The 25367-nt window shown below is 38.6% G+C and overlaps 1 protein-coding gene across 1 annotated transcript in view; it reads left to right on the forward strand.

Moving 5' to 3' along the window:
- MAP3K7CL (MAP3K7 C-terminal like) overlaps positions 1-24571 on the forward strand; it is a 45439-nt gene extending 20868 nt beyond the window's left edge. Inside the window, exons 4-5 of the mRNA XM_004468656.4 lie at positions 6053-6168; positions 23434-24571. Of these exons, the coding sequence (XP_004468713.2) occupies positions 6053-6168; positions 23434-23614 (297 nt within the window). The 3' untranslated portion in view covers positions 23615-24571. The remainder of the gene's footprint in view (positions 1-6052; positions 6169-23433) is intronic.
- The last annotated feature ends 796 nt before the right edge of the window (positions 24572-25367 follow it).

Here is a 25367-nt window from a genome sequence, read left to right on the forward strand (position 1 = left end):
CACACAGTCAAAAGAAAAGAGGCCAATTCTATTTTCACTTCTAAGAATGAATGAAAATCATTACTTTTCTCAGTTTCCTTCTATTTGAAAAAGGGATAATGACTAACCTCTCCAACCTGAAAGACGGTGGAATTCTTTAATAATGCTGAGGATTGGGTCAGGATGAAGCCTGTTTTATAGCCTAACCATGTTGCAACTATTGATGATTCAAAGCTGTAGAGTAATGTCCTAATTGCACTGGAGTGACAGATATGTTTTAATAATTAGGTAGAGGACATGCTAATTAGTCATTTGTAATAAATTTCCTAATGAGAATTACAATGACTGGAGCATGGGCATTGGCTATAGATTGGCCTAGATTTATATCTGCTCAAGATTTACTAGTTTTTTAATCTAAGGAATGTGTTTACTCTGTAAGCCTCAACTTCTCAACTATAAATAGAGATAACATCTTTCTAACAGGGAATATTGAGGAAATGTAAATAAGTAATTCAAGCATGGTTGCTTGGCAAAACAATTGCTCAATTAATGTTAATTTCCTTGACTAATGAAATCATTTATTGAATGAAATATTTAAGAATAAGTAATTTATCTTCATAGTAATAAAAGAAGCATCAGTTTGGATTTTTTATTTAAGGATAGAGGTTTTAATGCCCTCCTCTTGTCATAAAGCCAAGGTACCTGGAACAAAGTGTAAAAAACAATACAGCCATGTTTTTCACCAAATTGAGGAATAGCTTTATTGCACCTTAAAGTTCTCCCATCTCATCTGAGATGACAGTGACAGATGTTTCTGTGGTACACCTGAACTTGCCTTTTCTCAGATAGAGTCTGGTAAGTCCAAAAACTGATGTCACTTCCACAAATAAACAGTTTCATTGCTTCAGATATGTTCCATAATATCTTGTTATCTGAGCAGTCTCCCAGAGATTTTTTGCATCTTGTATTATAATATATGGCCTGATATCTGGTAAATGAAAATGGTAGACAATGAAGAAGCCTTAGCATTCTGGGATTCTGACAGACTCATCTTTAACATCCAGAAGTCCAATTGGGAAGTAGTCTCATCCAAAGCACTGAAAAATGTCCACCATTTTCTCCCTCTCACACATATTGAAATGTATGTCACACTTGTTCTTTGACTGCTGTGACCACACAGAAAACATAAGTAGATACTTGGGAGCTTTATAATAAACCTTTATTTTTATTTTTATTTTTGAGAAGCCCACTTGTGGTTGATTATTAGCGTATGCCTTGTTCGAAGAGTTGAGGTATCTCTTTTTATACTGCTAAATAGAAATGATTTGTATATACTTCATGTTATATAATATATAAAGTATGCAGTATAATTATTAGTGCTGACTTTGACCATAATGTAGATACTATAATAGTTTTTAAAATGTTAAAACTATTTAAAATTCCAAGATAATGGAGTTTCCATCATGGAGGAATTAGCGTGGACTGTTTTCCCTCTTAGTGTTTGCCAATTTTGTGACATTCAAATGCAACATACATTTAACCCAACATTCCCAGGGTCCTCCAAAATACAGGTAACACCAAGAACCAATGAATAAATACAAAGTCTGCTCAGTGACTGTAGTACGTTTAGCTTCCTAGATATATATTCTGTGTGGGAAGCTGGGATAGGAAAATTAAGTTCTTATATTTTTGTAGTGGATGGGGCCAATTGTATCTGAAGAAGCCGAGCAGAAAAGGGAAACGCTTAAGCCGGCTTTCTCCCTTGTGGAGGGATGCTTGACTTGGCCCTTTCCCACAGGGACCATTCCAGAAGACTGAGTCTGGAGGAGCTTTCTCTGAGCTGGTGGCTTGGGCAGAGAGCATGGATGGTTTGGTGTGGTTCAACGTGGCATTCTTGGAACAGGACCCTGCGGTTTCTCTCTTACTTCATCTTGTTAAATCGGTCCTGTTGATTGGAGTGGATGCCAGAGATAGTCGAAGCTCGCTTGCCTTGCCATGTAATTTAAAGCCCTTGCAAGCTTCAGCCTCAGGCAGCAGCTGGAGGAGGAGGAAAGGGGGTGAGGAGGAAGTGCCCTCTCCTGGTCTCTGACCTCATTCAAACCCCAAACTGTGTCCTGGAAAATGTGTTTCAAAGTTGGCTGGAGGCACTGTGAGGAGAATGTCTTAATTTAACCTTGTAATGTTGTGGAGTAGATCAGATGCCATTGAATTTAGTGCACTGAAAAGTTGTTCCCATGATGCCACAGAATTTGCACTCTAGTACATTAAGAATACCTTTAAATGTTCACTGTTTGAACCAAATATTTTTGGATTCCTTTTCTTTGGAGTGCAATATTTCATTTTTTAAGCAAAGGTGTGGGATGGGTATATACAAAGTGTGGGAGGATGCAGTGTGATTGTGGAGAAAATAACAAGGAAATTTTCGTCTCTGATGAAAAGAAATTCACTATCAATATGAAGAGTTCATTGTTTGTCTGTTCTGAGCAAGATGATTATAACTACAAAAATCTCTGACAAAAATCATCAAAATCAAGCAGTGAGAGTTGAAATAGTGTTGCTTTTATCCCAAGAAGTTAATAGATATTTTTCATCTTGTTACCACAGGCATTATTTGAAATTGTTGGTTCTTTTGTTTTTTGTTTTTTAGTTTTTAATTTGAATGTGAGTTAAATGTAATCTCACACCCATTTATAGTAGATTTATTCATGAGTGCCAGTGTTTTAAATGTGTTGCATTACTTAAGCCTAGCAGTAGCTCCATTTTTAAATTGGAAACCTGATCCTTGTGCTTGAATTTTAGGAATCCATTTCCTCAGGCACAAATGTTTTTTTTCAATGAACACTTGTAATCGCATATTGTTTGTTATTTTGAGGGGTTATAGGAAGGTTAGGGTGAATCACTCTCTGTGAGGAACTCATGATGACATACATGCAAACACACAATTGTATCATAAAAAGCAATATATTTCTGCTTTTTACACAAGATGCAAAATCTAAATATCTTAATTCTTTGACTCACCAGAAATCCTGTTGGATCAGAAACATACGGGTTTAAAACAAATTCTTTGAGGAGTTTCTTAGGCTGGGGTGAATGTCCAGTGGGCACAACTGTCTAGTCTTTGTGTGTGTGTCTGATATTAACGTCTTGTAACATTAACATACATTTGTTCACTTTCAAAGAAAAACAGTCTTATATGTAATATTACTGATATTCCTATTTCATGAGGTTTTACTATGCTATACAGACCCATGTTACGGTTTTTAGTTTTCCTTTTATAAATATACATGACCTCAGACTTTTCCTTGAGCACAATTGTCTTTTTTTTTTTTTTTTTAGGTATGGGGGTTGGGTGGGGTGAAGGGGAGTGCCAGGGATTGAAACTGGGATTTCGTATGTGGGAAGCCGGTGCTCAACCACCGAACCACATCGGCTCCTCTGATAGTTGGTGTTTTCATTTGTATTGCTCGTTGTTTGTTTTTGTTTTATTAGGAGGCACCAGGAACTGAACCCAGGGCCTCCTATCTGGGAAGCAGGCTGCTTGAGCCACATCTGCTCCCCACAATTCTTTAAAGGACCCTTTGATTTGCCCTGTGATATTCAGGGCTAGTGGGGAATGGCTCAGGATTATAAAGGAGTTTGAAGTTTCTTGGGGAGAAATTTGGGAAGGGGAACAAGGTTGGGTGCAGAATGGAGGGAGCCTCAGAAAGGAAACTTTGGTAGCAGTGCTTGGAAGAGGGCCTCGGGGCAGCAGAAAGATCTAATGAAATAATTTGACAACATTGTAGTGGGTTTAGCAATATAACCTTCCCCTCCTTCAAGTGGGATTTAAGGGATACTGCCCTCCTTGATTAAAAAAATATATATTTTGCTCTTTAATGCTTTCATGCAAATTGGGGGAACTTGAAGAGATGCCAAATTATATGTGAGGCTGGGATGAAGACAAAGCTTGCAAGAGTCAGATGCTGAAGTGTCACCCTGTATTGGCAGCATGATTAATCTAAGAGTATATGAGGATACTAAATATATCCTGAAATATTCCCTATCTTCATATAGCCATAGCATCATGATCACACTACCTATATATAATATTTTAATTTTTTCAACAATTAGGAAGTGTCAATTAAGAAAAGATTAAACAAAAGAATTTCCCACTTAAGAGTATCACAGAATGGCAAGTGAATCGTAAAAAAGGTCTCACAATTATGAAAAACATACACACACATAAAATTTTGTTTTCCTTTCTAATCATACCAGGAAAAAACCTTTTTCCCTTAACAGGACTACTCTCATCTATAGCCTCTTAAGCATGCAGTTAGTGTTAAGCAAAATCCTTTACGCATGGTCTTAGAACCTTTTGGCTGTCCCATGGGTAACTATGTGGAATTAGTTGTTCAGATACCACATGTGACAAGTTATGGACTGCACTCTTGTTTGAACTGAGTGTAGTGTATGTGGCATTTGTAAGGACAGGAAATAGGATGCGGGGAGTCTTAGGGCCATCCACTATGTAAATCCTTTTAACAGGCATAGATGATTTAATGGCAGCTTGGCTCCAGTGCCCAGAGTAAATTGCTTTCATTTCTCTTACTGTTATACCTGGTCATTTGCCAGCACAACAGGTGAAAATTGATGAGGGGGTGGTGATTTCTACAACACAGACTGGAGAAGCCAGGCGTTCTGAATTCCTTTGGCATCCGCTTTTCGCTCGTGGGGTAAATTATTTTGTAATACCACTGTGCACTACTTTTCAACTTATTTCTATATAGAAAGGGATAATAATTCGAGCAGGCTGAGTTTATGCTGTGACTATGTTCAGGGGGCAGTATGGAAAGAAGCTACATAATATGATTATTATTAGATTTTTCATGACTTCTGGTATGTTCCACATGAAGGTAAATTTGACCAATTTAGGATTTTATTTCCTCTAGAAGATTTTACTTAGAGGCCTCATACTAAATAGGCCAACCAGAACAACCAGCTTTATAGAGTATTCCCTCCTAGGTAGGACCACTAAATATGACACTCAAAGGACTCTGTGTCCTTAAGGAATATAATGAGAGGAGAGAGCAAATGCTAAGAAATCCCTTAGTTCCCAGTTTACTGATATAAAACTGGTAAGAATATGACATATTACAGACTTTGGAGACGAGTGAGTTAGGCTGAAGAGCCTATTTAACGATGGATTCATATTTCTCAGATTTTACAAAAAGATTTTCTATAATTATAAAAACTCTTTAAAAGACTATTAACTAGTGTTCGTAAATGTAGTGCTTTTAATAACGTGTTGTTAACCGGATTTTAGAGTTGTAAACTCAGGAAAAACAAGTTCTTTAAAAATAATTTCTAGAAATAGGATCTTGACCATGTTATGGGCAGAAAGGTTTGCCATTGCCAGGCCTTGTTTCCCTCACAGAAAAGGAAAGACGTGAATCTGTGATGTCCTCAGCCTCTCATGTCATAGGCATGGTTTTATCTGGGGTTTGGTCTTTGATACCTAATGGTTAATCCTTGCAAGCATTTATCTTCAGCCCGGCCTCCGGTTCTCAGAAGAGCTCCTTTCTTGCAGAGCTACTGAGCTCTACAAGATGAGATGATGCTTCTCGTCTCTAAGAACAGAGTACAAGGGGTAAATCAAATAGAGAACTGAAACGTTTCCCCACCACTGTCCTTCTCCGAGGCAGAGTGCAAGATTTCTGGGGGGCATGGCACAATCATTACCATACTGAATGTTAATTCCGGCGCATGGCAGATCACTGACATGTAACGGGCTTCAGGGCTCTGGCTCAGGCCTGAAAACGACCCTGGATGACACCGGGAGAAGAATGCGGGGAATTTCAGCCTACCCCCTTAGTTTTAGTCAAGTAGAATCGGCCAAACTCTGGTGGTGAATGCTGATGGACAATGTTGTTTTCATGCCCAAACAAAAACAAAAGCCAACAAACGCGCGCACACACACACACACACACACACACACACACACACAGCACCTCTCTCTCAAGAACATCCGCAGAGGAAAATGGTATTTTATTCTGATGCGAAGCCAAGGGCTGATTTCTTCTTCTTGTTTGTGAAGCCCCTGCCGCCTTGTCACGACTCGGTGGAATCCATGGAGGTGTTCAAACAGCACTGCCAAATAGCGGAAGAATACAATGAGGTCAAGAAGGAAATTGCCCTGCTCGAGGAACGGAAGTGAGTATCCTCCCCCTGCGCATGCGCACCTCTGAACAAGGTCTACAGCGTTGACCCGGGGTGGCAGGGAGGGGATATCCGGGTGGGGGCGGCGGCAGGAACCCACAGTACTTGCTTCCAAAGTTTCCAGGCAACTTACGTGCACGTTGCTTGTAATCCAAATGGCACTGCTTTACTGTGTGGAGTTGTGAGAGGAAGAGCAGGGGTGCTTTCCACTCAAAATTTAAATCTTTAATAAAAGTTTTTAGTACAGGAAATTAAAAATGTCTAAATATTACCCAGAGCCATATGTTCTTTGTGAATGGGCACAGAAGTCCCAGAGCTCTCACGCTCGGGGTGAACATCAATCAATGCTAACATGGTAGATTTTCCCACCCCGGGAAAAAAGCCACTCGAATAGTTCTTGGGAAGAATGTAAATATATTAGCTAACTAACTGCATTTTATAGTCCGTGTGAGTTTTATCTTGGTAACTATTGCCATTAGAGCTCTGCCGTAGGGAATTGTACGGTCCTATTAATTGGAGCACTCTAATTTTATTCACTCATAACTTTTTGCTTCAGAATTCTATTTCTTTAACCCTCACATTTTGCTGATGTCTCCCCCAAGTGATCTCCCATTCTTTTATACTTTCAAAGCATCAGATTCTTTACTTCATCGCTCTGGTCAGAGTTTGGGCTTAAACATTTATGAGGGAGATCATCTGATTAATATTTGCATCACCTACTAAGTGGTAAGTGCCATATGAGCAGGGACAGTGTCACCATTGTATTCCGGGAGCCTCGAGCAGTATGCGACACAGCTGCTGGATGAATTTTTGTTGAGTAAGTCATGTAAAATCCAAACATGCTGTGATTCTTTAACTTTCTCCTACTTCCCTTTCTCTTACTGAAGTGATCCGTGCTGCATATTTATTACTTAATTTTTAAGTGAACTCAAGTGAAGTATATCTTTCTGGAGAAATTTGTGAAATTCTGGGAACTCTTTTGAGACTACCTAGAATGGGGGTTGGGTAGTATAGCAAGGTGGTGAGCAGCATGGAATTTGGAGGCAGGCTCTGCTCCAACCTCAAGACCTAGTCACGTTCCGAGTTCTTTTTTACTTCCTTGCTTTGTTGTGCTTCAAACATAAAGTTATATCTGGACTTCTGGTTATAGGGAATTAAACGATGTTTGTTAGGAGATCAGAAACACAAATTTTCCTTCATAGGTCTGGGACTCTTCTTTTGGCCAAGTTTTGATAAATTTGTTGGACTGCTTAGATTGCACATGATATGAATTCTAAAAAAAGTTTCACGAAGGAATTGGAGAAGCCCATTAATAAATGTGACCAATATTGAAGTCGAAGGGGAATCTGGATGTACCTCTAGTGTGTTTGTCTCTGTGTGTGTATGCGACATGTGTATGCATATGAACTGTGGTGGTATGATGGGGAAAAAATCAGGTAATTATGTATTTATTTGTAAGCTCTTCAGATTGAAGGTACTGGAGGACTTTGCTATTTACATTAACCCCATGTGTTGCTTTTTTTTTTTTTTTTTGGCAACGCAAGCACACTTACTAAATGTTTGTTTATTCATTATTTATTCCTCCCCCCCACCTATTGTTTGCGCTCACTCTCTGCTCACTGTCCATGTCTTGTGTATTCTTCTTCTTTTTAGGAGGCACGGGGACCTGAAAGCAGGACCTTCCATGGGGGAGGGAGGTGCCCAATCACTTGAGTCACCTCTGCTCCCCGTTGTTGTGTCTTTCATTGTGTTTCCTTGTCTCTTCGTTGCATCATCTTGTTGTGTCAGCTCGTTGTACTCACTGTGGCATCAGCTTACTGTCTTGCTTGCCTTTTTTAGGAGGCACTGGGAATGAACCCAGGAACCCCCATGTGGTAGGCAGACACCCAACTTCTTGAGCCACATCTGCTTCCCTAAATATGTTCTGAAAGTATATTTTTGTGTGTATTTTTTAAAAAGATAAGCAAAAAATGATATGGCAATGACACATCTGGTCTTTGAAACATGTCCCTGCTGCTTAGGTTGAGAGCAGTGCACCACTACAATGGTAAAATAAGAAAGGCAGGGTTAATTACTAGAAATAAGAAGGCTGGCAGACTAATGGAGATACCTTATACAACCTGTGGGTATTACAAAGCAGTGGGCCAGACCTCTGACTTAATGTACATGCTGTTCATATGTGTGAACATATTTCTGTAGTACTCCTCTTATTTCCTCCCCAAATCTGCTTTAACATTGGCATTTTCATGAAACTTTGGTATTATCTTTATTTCTTTCTCTCTAAATAATTGGTTGGATACAAGGCAAAAGGCCACAGTCTTTTTTTTTTTAAAGATTTATTTATTTATTTATTTATTTATTTATTTATTTATTTATTTATTTATTTATTTATGCCCCCATCCCTCCATTGTCTGCTCTCTGTGTCCATTCACTGTATGATCTTTTGTGTCTGCTTGTATTCTCATTAGGCAGCTATAGGAACCAATCCTGGGACCTTCCAGAGTGGGAAGTGCCACCTCAGCTCCCTGGTCTGCTGCATCTCTTATTATGTCTCCTCTGTGTCTCTTTTTGTTGTGTCATCTAGCTGCCTCAGCTCTCCATGTAGGCTAGCACACCTGTGCAGGGCAGCACTCCTGCAAGGTCCAGCTCGCCACATGGGCCAGCTTGCCTTCACCAGGAGGTCCTGGGTATTGAACCCCAGACCTCCTATATGGTAGACAGGAACCCAATTGCTTGAGCCACATCTGCTTCCCAAGGCCAGATTTAAAAAATTTTCTCCTTTGTTTTTCATAAAGTCTCTCAAGTTTCTTTTCTTCCATTCTCATTTCTACCATTTGGGTTCAGGGCCTTATTACTTTAAATCTTTATAGATGCAATATTATAACTGATTTTTCTGCCTATGACTTCTCATTGTTATAAAATGGCACCCAATTTTTGGCCTGGATTTCAAGACCTACCCCAGTATGCTTCTGGCATTGGCCACTGTAGAACTTTCTATGCTGTCCCTTCCCTTTGGTGTATTCACTTTTGCAAGGCAGGAGGCAAACTGTCCTACCTCTGAGACTTGCTCACATCAAGTTCTAGATTTAGAATGCCCATTCCTTCTGTACCTGCCCAAATGCTCTCCTCCCCTGAGGAAGGCTTTACCCAAGCTCCTGCCCCAACCACCCACTGTGATCAGCTCTCTTCCCAAGTGAAGGAATGTCCACTGCTATTGTTTTGGCACATTTTATAGGCTAGTTTTATTGATAGTTCTCCATTTAAGTTTATGTCCTATTTTTCCTACTATACATGCTTTCCACATGGACATCCTTTAATATCTCTTTGAATCTCAAACACCCAGTATGGAACTGTGTATACAGTGGGTGATGAAATATGTGTGAGGATGATTTAGAGTGTCTGATTATAGGTGGTAGTAATATTTTCTGTGTATACGTATTTTATTTGTAATTTGTATAGTGTATATTTAAAATACGGGGTCAATATAAGCAATAAAGGGATAATGAGATAAACTGTTAAATTAGGAAGTCTGGTTGTATCTTATATTAACAAATGAGGTTGACTCTCCAAGGGCTATTAGCATGCATAGTTTTCATTAATACTTTACTGAAGCAGAAATTCATTTTGCAACAGATATTTTCCTAAACAGTCTTTTGTTTTCAAGCAAGATAAATGGGGCCAAATGGGGTTGATCCAAGTAATTAGCTCTCTGTTTTTTTTGATGATTCTGATGAGAGTTTCTTGCCCATCATTTCATAAAGTGCGGCTGATTATGTGCTCTGAATAGTGTAGGATGATGCTAAGCAAGGTATTTTAAAGGAGAGTTTTCTTTAATGGAGTCATTCAGGTGTAGCTTAAGGTTTGGATTCTGAGTTGAACTTTTCTATCACCTCCAGAAGGGAGTCTCTCTGAATTATGTTTGAGAGAACTTGCTGAGGTGCCATGAGAAGAGCTGATAAAATTGCTTCTGGCTGATTGACTAATGATGTAAGAGAAGCCCATATTGACTTTTACTGAATTATTTCCCCCTTCCCACTCTAAATGTAATATGACAACTTTATAGAAAGCTTTAAAAAAATCACCAAGAATTCTGTTATCTTTACAAAACATCTGTTCTAACTTTTGCATATTTCTTTTCAGGCCCTTGCATGCATAAAAATATTTGATGCAATTCATACATGGTTACAAGGAGTATAACATGGAATGTGACTGTGTATATATTATAACAAAAGCAGATTTTTGTTTTAAATTTTTAAAAAATTATTGAAGTGTATCATTCATGCATAAACATACATAAACAATAAGTGTATAGTAATAGTTGTGAACTTACAAAACAAACGTATAACATCATACAGGACTGTCATACCCCACTACCACCAATACCTCGCATTGTTGTTTAATGTTTTTAACTAATGATTAAAGAGCATCATTGAAATATTACCGCTAACCGAAGTATTTTCCCCCAATCCACCCTATTATTATTTTTATATCATTTATATATGAATATATGTAAAAAATAAGTGTATAGTAAAAGTCGTGACCCTACAAAGCAAACATGCATAACATCGTACAGGGGTCCCATACATCAACCCTCTGCCAACACCTTGCATTGTTGTGAGACATTTGTTACAAATCATGAAAGAATATTATCAAACTCTTACTACTAATTATAGCCCTTATTTTACATTTGGTGTATTTTTCCCCCAACCCATCCTTTTATTATTTTTTAAATATATTTTTATGACGGAAGTTGTAAACTTACAAAACAATCATGCACATATGCAGAATTCCCAAACAACACTCCTCTATCAACATGATCACACTGTGGTGGAACATTTGTTACAGATTATGAGATAATATCATCTGATTATTACCACATCCATAGCATATGTTTGGCATACATTTTCCATACTGATCCATTATCAACACAGTACATCTTTGGCCTAGATGCTAGAATATTACATTATTACTACTAACCACAGTCCATAGTCCATAGGTCACTACAGTTGTATTTTTCTCATGCTTCTCCACATTCCCACCATCCTGCAATGGCGATGTACATTTGCTCTAGCTAACAAAGGACACGCTTGTGTCTGTACCATCAACCACAATTCTCATCCACCTTTTGGCTTACTGTGCTATTCACTTCCTAGATTATTCTTTTGCATACTGTCAATTGGCATTTATATTCCTAGACTACCTTTTTCAGCCACATCCCCTTTTATAAACCAGGTGTTACTCAGTATGTGTTGTCAGCACCTCTGTACATTTTCATACTTTTACAGTAAAGCTAATTAAAACTTCTACATACATTAAACATCAGTAGTCCATCTCAGTCCTCCTCTTATCTCCTTTAAGAATCCCCTACCTACTACCAGGTCTTGAAGATATTTTCCTACATTTTCTCCTAGAAGCTTTATGATTCTTGCTTTTCAGTTAGGTTTTTTATTCAATTTGAGTTAATTTTTGGATAAGGTGTGAGATAGGGGTCCTCTTTCCTTCTTTTGGCTATGGATATCCAGTTCTCTCAACACCATTTGTTGAATGGACTCTTCTGCCCAAGCTGGGTAAGTTTGACAGGCTAGTCGAAAATCACTTGACCACTTGTTGCGAGGAACTGTTTCTGAACCATCAGGTTGGTTCCATTGGTCTATGTGTCTGTCTTTATGCCTGTACCATGCTGTTTTTACCACTGTAGTGAGGTAATATGATTTAAAGTCTGGAGATGAGAGTCCTCCAACTTTGCTTTTCCTATTTTAAGATGTTTCTGGCTATTCAGGACCCCTTACCCTTCCAAATAAATGTAATAATGTGTTTTTCATTTATTTTAAAAAATGGTGGTGGAATTTTTATCAGTGTAGCATTGAATCTACATGTCAATTTGAGTAGGCTTGATGTTTTAATGATGTTTAGTCTTCCAATCTGTGATCATGGAATATTCTTCCAATTATTTTGACCTTTTTTGATTTCTTTTAACATTGAGTTATAGTTTCTGAATACAAGTGTTTTATATTGTTAAGGTTATTCCTGACTATTTGGCTTTTATCTACCGTATTTTATTTTCACCACTCTTTTGACACTTTTAGTTACTTTTATTGATATAATCTTCATTTCCAGACTCTCTTACAGGCCTCCCTCTCTCCTGTCTTTTCTTTTCAGGCTCTAGTAATCTGGTCTCTTGGTTAGAAATTCTGTCAGTTTCTCTTTATCTGTGAATATTGTATACTCACCCTCATTTTTGAAAGACAGTCTTGCTAGATATAACATTCTTGGCTGGAAATTTTTCTCTTTCAATATCATAAATATATCACACCACTGTCTTCTTGCCTGCATAGTTTCTGGTGAGAAATCAGCATTTAATCTTATTGGGTATCTATGTTATGTATTGATTTCTCTTGCTGTTCTCAGAATTTTCTCTTTTTCTTTGGCTTTTGACATTCTGATTAGTATGTGTATCAGAATTGATCTATTTGGATTTTTTTGGATGGGAATACATTGTACTTCTTGGACATGGATATCTATGTCCTTCAATAGGGTTGGGAAATATTCTTTTTTTTTTTTTAAAGATTTATTTATTTAATTCTCCCCCCTCCCCCGGCTTTCTGTTCTCTGTGTCTATTTGCTGCGTCTTGTTTCTTTGTCCGCTTCTGTTGTCGTCAGGGGCACGGGAAGTGTGAGCGGCACCATTCCTGGGAAGGCTGCACTTTCTTTCGCGCTGGGCAGCTCTCCTTACAGGCGCACTCCTTGCGTGTGGGGCTCCCCTATGCGGGGGACACCGCTGCGTGGCAGGGCACTCCTTGTGTGCATCAGCACTGCACATGGGCCAGCTCCACACGGGTCAAGGAGGCCTGGGGTTTGAACTGTGGACCTCCCATGTGGTTGACGGACGCCCTAACCACTGGGCCAAGTCTGTTTCCCATGGGTTGGGAAATATTCTACCATAATTTCTTCAAATATTCCTTCTGCCCCATTTCCCTTCTCTTCTCCTTCTGGAACACTCATGACATATATATTTGCACACCTTTTGCTGTCATTTAGTTCCCTGAGACTTTGTTTGATTTTTTCCATTCTTTTCTTCATCTGTTCTTTTGTATGTTCACTTTCAGAGCCCATTTCTTCAAGCTCAGCAATCCTTTATTCTTCCTCCACAAATCTTCTATTATATTCCAGTATTTTTAAATTTTCATTTATTATACCTTTCGTTCCCATAAGATCTGCTGTTTTTCTATGTATGTTTTCAAATTCTTCTTTGTACTCATCCAATGTCTTCTTAATATCCTTAATCTCTTTAGCCATCTCATTGAATTTGTTAAGGAGATTTGTTTGAACATCTATGATTAGTCATATCAACTCCTTTATGTCATCTGGAGACTTATATTGTTCCTTTAAGTGGGCCATATCTTCCTGTTTCTTGGTATGGATTGTAATTTTTTGTTGGTGTCTTGGCATCTGGCTTACTAGAGTATTTATTCTGGGTGCAGTTTTTCTTTTAAGTTTAAGCCTTCCTGCCCTTTCTCCCTTGCTGGTTGTGCAGTAGAAGCCATGGCTGTAGTTGGTGCTATAAGCTGTCGAGGCTTAAGTTGCCCGTATTGCCCCAGGGGCCTATAAAGCTTCTCCCAACTTTCTCCTTTGACAGGGGTAGGGACAGAATCACAGCTGTGTGAATAATCCAAGTCATGCAGGCCTAGGCTATAGTTGCCTAGAGAAACTGATGAAGTTTCATGCCTCTTTCTCCCCTGCCTGTCTGTGCAATGTGGGTCCAAGATGACTTGGTAGGCTTCTTCTGTTACCCTGGTAGGCTTCTTCTTATTCAGTCTGTGCCAGCCAAATGTACCTGCAGTTATCTGGATAGACTGGTACTGAGCTAGCCAGCCTCCTCCCTGCCAGAGGTGGGGCTGAACCCTAGGCTAGGACTATAGGCTGATCTGGGTGAAAGAAACTGGTCCGTACCATCACTGTGATTTTCAGTCAGCCCAGCTTCCTCTCTTAAGGGGGGCTGAGTCAAAATGGTGGTTACTGGCCTCTTTCCGACTTGGATAGGTTCAAACTTTAGCTGTTCTTGGGGTTATACTTTAGCCAGCTGAATTTACTAATCAGTAACTGAAATCAGTGGCCAACCATCTCTTCCTCCCATTTTTGGGAAACAGAGCTTCCAATTCCTGACACAGAATATCTCCTGGGGAGGCTTGTACTGCCAAAGTAGGATAATCACTGGCCTCCAGTGTGGCCTATAATTTCCCAGAGAGGCTGGTGCAGGTCCTCCCAGCTTCCTCCCTGCTGGAGGTGGGGTTGGGGCCTAGGCTAGAGCTGCAATCTGACCTAGATGGAAAGAAGCCGGTATCCACCAGCACTGTGAGTTTCAGTCTACCCTGCTTCCCCTTGTACCAGGGGTGGAGTTAAGATGGCAGTTATTTGCCTCTTTCTGACTTGGACAGTTTCAGACTTTGACTGTTCTTAGGATTATACTTTAGCCTGCCGAATTTACTAATCAGTAGCTAAATTTGGTGCCCAACTATCTCTTCCTCCCCCATTTTTGGGAAGTGGAACTTCCAATTCCAGCCATGGAATAGTTTCCAAGGGAGATGGCGTGTGCCTCCAGTGGAGGATGGGCACTGACCTCCGTGGCGTGGAGCACTCTACTTATGAATCTTCTCTGCAGTTGGGCAGTCTCCTCCTTCCGTTCTTTCAAGGATGTTGCAGAATGCTCTTCTGGTCTCCTGGAGCCCTCTAACAGGTGCTCCAGATAGCTCTGGTTGTTTACTAACTGTCCTGTATTAGGAGCTGACTCTAGGAGCTCCTTACTCTGTCACCATCTTGCTGGTTGTCCTCAAAAGCATTTTCATATAAAACATACAATTTTTTTGGTATGTAATGTAAACTCATAGAAGTGGGATATAGATATTTTATGGCTTTTGAAACCTATCACCAAATTGTTTGCCAGAAAGGTTTTAAAACAACATGATTTAACTATAATTAGCGCAACTGGAAAGTTTGCTTTGCTACAGATAGAGCATTTTATCTCCTCCAAAGGAGAAACCACCTCCTCTGTTTCATGTACAGGATGTTGGGCTAGGTGCTATGGTCTTTAGAAGATGGATATAAGACAAAAAGAAGATGGATCTTAGAAAAGCCAGGTTGAAAAATATTATATACTTCTTTTTACAATTCTGTGGTTTTCATTACATTCACAGAGTTGTGCAATCATCACCACAGTCAGTTCTGAACATTTTATCACCCCAAAATAGAAACTCTTCACCCTTTAGCAGTCACCTCCCATTACCCTCCCCCCAGCCTCCCAGCTCTAGCAACTAATCTACTTTCTGTCTCTATAAATTTGCCTATTCTGCACATTTAATATAAATGAAATCATACAATATGTGGCCTTTGTGATTGGCTTCTTTCATTTAGCATGTTATTTTCAAGGTTCATCCATGTTGTGGTGTGTATCAGTACTTCATTCCTTTTTAGGAATGTGTGATATTCCATTGTGTGGATAGAACACATTTTATTTATCCATTCATCAGTTGACGGACATTGCTATTATGAATAAGACTTCTATAAACATTCATGTACAAATTTTTCTGTGGACAAATGTTTTCATTTCTCTTTGGATGTATACATAGGAATTGAATTCTTTGGTCATAAGGTAACTCTATGTTTAACCTTTTGAGAAACTGCCAGATTGTTTTCCAAAGAGACTGCATCATTTTACATTCTCACTAGCAGTGTACGGGGATTTCACTTTCTCCACATCTTCGCCAACACTTGTTATTATCTGTCTTTTTGATTATAGCCATCCTAGTGAGTGTGAAGTGGTATCTCATTGTGGTTTTGATTTTGTTTCTCTGATGGCTAATGATGTCAAGCATCTCTTCTTGTGTACTTATTTGCCATTTCTTTACCACTTTAGAGAAATGTCTAGTCAGAACCCATTTTTAGTTGTCATCTTTTTATTATTGAATTGAAAAACATGTTTCTTATTTTAGTGGATTTCAGACAAAACATTGGAAGAGTGGGGATATCATAATCAATATAAAATCTATACTCATGTCTTTTGAAATACATTATATGGGAACTACTTCATCTAGGGGAACATATTAGGATGGGGGAAGGTAAATGTATATAATTTGTGAAAACATGATCTAAAACAAGTTCTGCTTGGATATTTTATTTATTTTTAAGATTTATTTTATTTCTCTTCCCTTCCCCTATCACCCCCCCATTGTCTGCTCTCTGCGTCCACTTGCTGTGTGTGCTTCTGTGTCTGCTTGCACCCTCGGTGGCACTGGGAAACTGCATCTCTTTTTTGTTGTGTCATCTTGCTGCATCAGCTCTCCATGTGTGCGGTGCCACTCCTGGGCAGGCTGTGCATTTTTCATGTGGGGTGGCTCTCCTTGCCAGGCACACTCCTTGTGCATGGCAGCTCTGTGTGTGGGCCAGCTCACCACATGTGTCAGGAGACCCTGGCTATTGAACCCTGGACCCTCCCATATGGTAGGCAGAGGCTCTATCAGTTGAGCCACATCTGCTTCCTGTGCTTGGATATTTTATTCATAGTATTTAATTTATTTTAAAATTTCCAGTAATAGGAGACTTTAAGTTTACCAGAAGCATTTATTTCTTTAGGAAATTCCTGAAGGCAGAAGTTTTTAAACTGTGTTCTGGGGTGACTCTTAAAGGATTGTAGGGATGGAGATAGTTTTGGTCAGGGGGCTATGCTATAGACAACCAGAGAAAGTCCAATTTTATCTGTTTTATTTGCTGCACTTTGGTGTAAGATTTTTCTTTGAAAGAAGGATTCCACAGCTAGATAAAAATTAAAAGCTTACCTCACTTTTATGTTCCAAGGATATTTTCATAAATATTTACTTAACTCCCAGAAGTTAGGTTTTCTGTATCATAAAGATATAGTAAATGGAGATATTACTCCACAGTTGTTTGCAGGGTATATAGTAATGCTGGAAAGAAGTTCTATCCTCTCTTTCCTAAAATGCCTTATATGGCATTCTGGGTAGGTTATGGGATTTGGGTTCATTCTCCAGCAGTGAAACAACTGGGGTAATAAGAATTGAGGACAGTGCCTGGTTGGCAATAGGCTTTCAATAAATACTTCTTGAATGAATAAATTCAAGAGCCAAAGAACTCTCTCCTCTCTCTGCTTTGCTTAAGGGAGCAGAGATAGAGCCAAAGGGATTCTTTCATTTTAGGATTTAGTTTTGTACTTAATCACAGTCCTTGAATGTGCTGATCATAACCATTTGGGCCTTTCATACCACTTAATCACATACAGTCCAATCTTTTACCTGTAATATCCCAGATATTTCTCCACCTAATCTCCTGTCTAGAGCCACATTAAAAGGGGCAGAATATTTACTTCCCCCACAATAAAAGTGCCTTTTATTAGGTTCCCATTGCTAAGGAAAGAGGCCCCCAAGTTTGGGGAACAGAGAGGGAAACACTGCCTTTTACTTTATTGCTATCCCAGGATGAACTCTTTTTAGGATAATTGACAATGGGAATATCCATTTGCTTTAGAGCAGCGGTTCTTTTTTTTTTTTTAATTTTTAAATTTTTTTAATTTTTTTATTTTTTTTAATTGATTTTGTAAAAATATTACATTAAAAAAATATATATGAGGACCCCTTCAACCCCACCACCCCCACCCCACCTCTCCCCCCACAGCAACACTCATTCCCATCATCATGACACATCCATTGCATTTGGTAAGTACGTCTCTGGGCACCTCTGCACCTCATGGTCAATGGTCCACATCATGGCCCATAGCGGTTCTTAACTAGGGTGATTTTGCTTTCCCTCACTCCATTCCCAGGGACATTTGCCATGTCTAGGAGACAGGACTGTCATAACTGGTGGGGGAGAGGGTCAACTACTACATAGAGTGGGTAGAGTAGAGGCCATGGATGCCGTTAAACTTCCTACATGGCCAATGTACAGGGCAGCCCCCAGCAGCAAATTGTCCGGCCCCAAATGTCACTTGTGCTAAGGTTGGGAAGCCCTGCTTAGAGTAAAACCTCACTTACCCCTTCAGGACTACAGTCTTGCCTTCGGGTCTCGGATGATATTAGTACATATGTTCCTTGTGTACTATTCATCTATAGGGCTTCAACACCACAGTCTAGACTAGGCTTTGGACATCCACATCCAGTATCATTTATTATTCCTCCATCTGCATAAAATGAAGGTTGATTTTCACAACCTTTTTGTCATCTTGAGGCCTCTTTTCCTTCCCTCCTGTGTGTAAGTGAACACAGAACACACGACTCCCTCACAAAACACCAGCGGTGCAGTCTAAATCCCAAATTAAAACCAAAAATTCCTCCATGAGGAGGATATTATTTTATTACATTGTTTTCCAAAACTCTTTAGCTCACCAGAGCTAAACTATCTACAATTTTGCCTTTTTTGAATAAAGTCTTTGTAAGTCCTGAGAACCATGGTAGAGTCTTAATGATGAATCCCTGTACCAATCTTGTGCAATGTCAAGAATTGCCTTAATTTTGGAATCAGCTTTGCCAAAGTTTCGAAATTCTTTTTACGCACTCACTTGGAGTTGTTTGGTTTTGGCAAATAAAAATCTTTTCCAGGAATGTGGCTGAGGAGGGGGCAGCAGATGGTCTTGTAGCATCTGCTGTAGGGTTAGGGGGTTTTTCACTCTTGAGGCACGTAATGTAGAAATCTATGTCATAGGCTCTTGATTTCAGAAATAACACTCCTTTACCTGCGGTCTTCTCCCCCCCATATCACATTACTTTGAAGAGAATGGTAGAAATGAGAAATCAAAGACAGGAACACATGCTAGTCGTTTGTATATACTGGTTTGTTCCTCAAATTCTGTATTATAGGATTGTCTGGTTAGTGCAGTGTTCCAGAGTTTAATTACAAATTGCTAATGGATGAGCATAAAATGTCTATGTAAATAGTCTCTGGACGGGGGACAGAGACTTTCTGACTGTCTTCATTGAATATATGTATATTGTTTATTAAAGACATGAAACTAATTTACAAAACTATCAATTGAATCTTCTTGATTGCAATAAGGCAGAAATTATTGACTTTCTCTGATGTAAGAACATCTGACAGTCACTAGGATTGATGATTTTATGACTTATTATCACTACCAGTCAAAACAAATAACAGACAACTTCGGGAATTTTAAACAAGATCAGATATGGAACCAGTAAAATAGTCATTGTTATACCCAGTACTGTCAACTCTCAGGCTAGGCTTTGAAAGCAAAACTATTTCTATTCAATTATTTGTATGACAGGTAATTTGAAAGGAAAGAAAGAGAACAGAAGTAGATGATCTGATTGGTGGAGGATTTAGAAGTATCTCTTTTAATTATGTGGGTTTTACTTATCAATTTCTTTAGGACACTTATAAGTAATTTCACTAATCACTATTTAATGATCACCATTTACTGTGTCAACTATGCTGAGAGGCAAAGAGTTCTAAACATTTAATCAGAAAGATGGATCTTATTTCTGGCTGTTTCTTATTAGTTGTGTGACTTTTTCAATTAAATAAAACACTTTGAGTTATTGTTTCCTCATCTTTAAAATGGAATAATGATACTTTTCCTCTATAATTCATAGGCTCATCTGTTGGGAGGATCAAATGAGATAATTAAGGAGACAAAAAAAGCTTATAAATTGTGAATCAATGCTACATTTATATATTTTAAAGCAGAATTGGTTAGGATGACCATGGTACCATCCATATATTTCTACAGCCAAATTGGAATTTTTTGGCTGGCTTCATATAAGTTACTTGTCTCTGAAGTACTTTATTCTTCAGTTATTCACGCAACAAATATTTATTGGTTGCCTCTTAAATTCTAAATACTATGGTGGATCCAAAGAGCAGTAAGATTGATAAGAGCCCAAAGGAGTTTTTTGTCACATCAGATTTCCAAATTATCTTCCATTTGTCCCTGATGGGGCATGTTCTTTCCAATGCCTGCCTTCACTCAGGAGTCACCAAATTGGGCACACAAGGCAGTCCATTGGGTGCAGGAAGAAAATATTAGAACATCTGTTCTGATTTTTATTTTTGTCCTTTTTCTGGGGTAGTTTTTTTTTTTTTTTGTCTTTATTTTTTAAATGTTACTTTCAAAAAATATGAGGTCCCCATATGCCCCCCACCCCTCTCATCCCATTCCTCTCCCCATAACAACAACCTCCTCCATCATCATGAGACATTCATTGCACTTCGTGTATACATCTCTGAGCACCGCTGCACCTCATGGTCAATGGTCCACATCATAGCCCACACTCTCTCATGGTCCACACAGTGGGCCATGGGAGGACATACAATGTCTGGTAACTGTCCCCGCAGCCCCACCCAGGACAACTCCAAGTCCCGAAAACGCCCCCGCATCACATCTCTTCCTCCCATTCCCTACCCTCAGCAGCCACCATGGCCACTTTCTCCACACCAATGCCACATATTCTTTGATTCCTAATCACAATAGTTCATGAATAGAATATCAGTAAGTCCACTCTAATCCATACTGTATTCCTCCATCCTGTGGACCTTAGAATGGTTGTGTCCACTTTACATCTATATCAAGAAGGGGCTTAGATTCCACATGGATGATGGTCTGGGGTAGTTTTAATTTTGATGCAATTTCGAACTTAGAAAAGTTGCAAAAATAGTATAAGGAAGCCCTGCATATTCTTTATCTGGATTTACCAGTTATTAAAATATCCTCCAGTTGCTTTATCCTCTCTCCCCTGCTCCCCTCTTTCTCCCATTATGCACCATTACTTTCAGTGAATATTTTTAAGAACAAGGACATTCTTTCACTTAGCGAAGGTACAGTAATTAAAATCAGGAAATTATGCATAGATACAGTACCATTATACAGTTCACAATACCTATTTGAATTATATCAATTTCCCAATAATGCCCTTCATAGTTATCTTTTTTTCCAAGTTCAGGATTGTGCCTTGCAGTTAATTTTCATTTTTCTTTGGTCTCTTTAAGTCTGTAATAGTTCTTAATATTTTTGAAGAGCACAGCCTAGCAATTTTGGAAAATTTCTCTCAGTTTGAGGTTCTGGTCTTCCTTGTGATTTGATTCAGGTTATGAATTTTTGGCAGAACAACCACAGAAATGAGGTTTTATTTTTCTCAGTGTGTGTGATATCTATTTATCCCATTACTGGTGATCTCAAGTTGAGTCACTTGGTTAAGGTGTTTTCCAGGTTTTTCACACTTTTCTTATTTACACTTAATAAGTAGTTTGTGGGGAGATAATTTAAGTGTTTGTAAATCTATTGTTCCTTATCAGACTTTCACCCACTAGTCAGATTAAATATCTATTTTTGGATATTCTTTATGATATACATAATACATTAGTATAATGGTTCCTTTATATAATTTATGAATGAATAAACATCCATAGAAATATTTTGGGTTTGGTCTCTGGTTTAGTTTCCTAGGCTGCCCAAAGCAGTTACTATGAAATGGATTGGCTTTTAGCAATGGGAATTTATTAGCTTATAGTTTGAAACTGTGCAAATATCCAAATAAAGGCATCATCAGGACCATGTTTTCCTTCTGAAGATCAGCTGCTGGAGAGCCTCGCCTCCTCTGCCACATGGCATGACACATGGCGACATCTGCTGGTCTCTCCCTTCTCTTCTGGGTTTCTTGCTTTGAGCCTCTCTCTTTCTATTTCTCTCTCTTCAGTCTGTTTATAAAGGAATCCTGTAAAAGGATTAAGACCCATCCTGAGTGAGGTGGGTCACACCTTAACTGAAGTAGCTTCATCAAAAGATCCTACTTAGAATGAGTCCACAGTCACAGGAATGGATTAAACTTAAGAATGTATCTTTGTGGTGTACATGCAGCTTCAAACCACCACAGGCTCAAACATTTGTTTTTTTGCTAATAATATTGCACAATAAAAATGACCAATGAGTTAGACCAATGACCTAACTCAATGAATTAGCCATATAAATTCTGGATTATTAGAATGTTACAGATTTTTTGAGTAGAACTATCATGAATTTTGCCATAGCTATGCTATTATTTACTTAATGTTTATCTTTGTCAGCTGTCCATAAGGTGTTAGCCTCTTGTTAGGGAATAAGTTTCATGAAATCATGGGTTTGATGTGTTGGTTTTATATTTAAAATGAACCTCAAGTAAGTTTGAAGTTCTGAAACAAAAGTTTGCCTAGACACTACTTAAAATCATCTAGTGTAACATCAATGGGGCAAAGCTTTCCCCTTAGAAAACCATCTAGAAAACAGATGGTGAAGGTTGACCTACATATCTGAAGAACATTTACCAACTGTTCTTCACCCAACAGATGAGAAAGAAATGTGGCATAAGCTTATATTGAGGCAAAGGAGAATCCAGTTAGATCTGGTCTAGTTTGATTAATTGGCCCATATAAGGGGACTAGATCTGGTATTCCTTTGGGTTGTCATATTTTTAAATCTAAACCTGCACTGCAAATCTTTAGCTCCTTACTGTGTATATTTACACCAATGATTATTCATACATATTTTCTGAGACCTAAAATTGGTTAAGGTGTTGTAGTTCAAATACCCTATTTACTAAATTCAAGAGTGAAACCAGCACCAATGTAGCTGCTCTGTTTTGTTTTGGGGCTGCAGTATATATGTTGGTCTAGGAAAAGGTGCAGAAAATATTATCTGTAAGAGAGGAGTTGGGATTCTTTAATTCCAAGAAACCTACTAAAAATTGGTTATACTCAGAAGTAGGAAAAAAGAAAGATAGCTGAATTTTGGAGGACAAGGATTAGGTCAGGGACAAACTATGTTCTCCCACCCAAAATACTATAGGCAGCAATTTAAAACACTATCTATCTATCTATCTATCTATCTATCTATCTATCTATCTATCTATCTATCTATCTATCTATCTATACTGATTGTGCTGGAATTTTTTCCCTACATTAATTGTAATTTTTTGGCAATTTGTCACAGCTTGCTTTTTTTTTTTCCCCAAACTGTTGCAGGACCTATTGGGATTTTTGTGTATGTTCAGTATGTTGGATGGGTCTAGTAGAGGTGCTGGAAGAAAATAAAGGGATCTAAACCTTGTAAAACTGGGCTAATAAATTAATCGAAGGCACAGAGTTACGGTAAAAATTTAGAAAAGTAGAGTAAAACATTCTACTTCCACTTTGCTATTACTACATAATTTAATATGTTTGCATTAAATTTTATTCTTCTTCTTCCCCTATCCCTGGAATCTTCAGAAAGGAGCTCCGTGCCAAGTTTGAGCAGGCGGAAAAGGAGAAGTTGGATGCTGCTCATCTGGCTCGGGAATATGAGGCACTGGCGGAGGAGAATCGGACGTTGAAGTTGGCCCAGTCACAATGTGTAGAGCAACTGGAAAAACTTAGAATACAGTATCAGAAGAGACAGGGCTCATCCTAACTTTAAATTATTCAATGTGGGCATAAGAGGCTGGTGACTACTGTGCGCTGGCCAACAAGAGTTTCATTTTAAAGGGATAGAAGTAAAATCTGTTGCTTCTCTTTATTACCCAAATGGCAAAAAGTCTATAATGAGTTTAACACTTGCCAGCTTCTAGTGTGAAAGGATATTTTATTTTAAGTAAGATAACTAAAACCAATTTATTCCCATTATATGTTTTTAGAAATTAGACTTCTTTTTCAAAGATATATATTTTTTAATTTAGAAAGATATCATATTGAACATCAGGGTAGAAAATGATAGACTATTGACTGACTCTGCTAAGAATCATGAGCTGAATGAGTTAAATCGTGAGGCAAACCAGAGAGATAGCCACTGCAGTTCCAGGTCTGTGTATTTTTAAATTTCATGCCTTTAAATATTTCAGATGTGCTCAAATTTAAACCATCAGAAACTTCTCCGTACATATTTATATTCAGAGTTAGATTTAATCCTTCCATGATTGCTTGTGCTAAGAATACGTGGTCACATCTCATAGAAGCTTTCACATGAAAATATTAGCAAAAGCATGTTTGTGCCGAAAGCACATTTGCCAGTGCTAACTTGCTGTTGTAATAAAAACCAGATTTTCTTCACGCCCCATTATCTCATACTAAACACCTCTGCCTTTGCTTGTGTGTGTTCTGGGGTTCAGGGGAAATAGAAAAGTATTGTTTGGACATTACGGTGGTGAGTTCCTATGCAAACATCAATGAAATAATAGCTGTCACTTTGTTTTGGATTTAAGGAGGTGTTTTGGATCAATAATAACCAAAAGGAATATGTAAGAAAATTGAGGATCCAAGTGATTTTTCCCTGGTTCTACCTATCACCATATTTTCCCAGATTGATCTTTGTTATATGTCCATTTCTAGTCATGTAACTTTTTTTTTCATTAAACATGGATCAAAACTGTCAGTTTATATTTTGCCTCTTTCCTAACCCCATTAAGCTAAAAGTTGGAATTTCCTATCCCTACTCAGAAGTTGTTCTTAGTTGTATTTGCGTGTGCCAAGAATGGCAAGAAGTCTCCTTTCTTGGAAAGTCCTGTGGTTTCTCCCATAAACAACTCAGTGCTCTGATACTGAAAATAACTTTGTTATCTTGAGGTATTTGCCCCTAAGCATAAAAAAGAACACTTAATTAAAACAATGAATTGGCCAGGGATAGCCTTGTGGTTCTCAACCAGGGCAATTTTACCCCCTCAGGGGACATTTGGCAATATCTGGAGATAGAGTTGATTGTGACTAGGGGTAAGGGGTGGGATTTGCTACCGACATCAAGTGCGTCCCTAACCATTCTGTAATGCACAACAAAGAATTATCTGGCCCAAATTGTCAATAGTGCGGATGTTGAGACACCTGGGTGAGGCTGATCAGTGGGCAGCTGAGGCCAATGTCAAGGGGAATCACGTTGCAGGGCCATCGATTTCTTGCCTTGTAGGACACAGTCTAGGCAGGTCCTTAAGCACTTGGCTCTCAGGATCCTAATTTGTACAGTGAAGTTTTTCCATAGATCTCAAAAATTCTGTCCCGTTTTAATGTTATGTAAGCCAATTAGCTCTAAAGTGGTCTTGACTTTCACCTATTGGTCAAATGTTCCTACTGTCCTGACAGAACCTGCTCTTTCAGTAACCCTAAAGCTTATAAATACTAATAAAAAGATCACTCAATATATACACATCAAGGGTTAATGGAATGGGAGGAAGAGGAAT

This window comes from Dasypus novemcinctus, chromosome 4 (assembly GCF_030445035.2).
Source record: "Dasypus novemcinctus isolate mDasNov1 chromosome 4, mDasNov1.1.hap2, whole genome shotgun sequence".
NCBI classification, from domain to species: domain Eukaryota; kingdom Metazoa; phylum Chordata; class Mammalia; order Cingulata; family Dasypodidae; genus Dasypus; species Dasypus novemcinctus.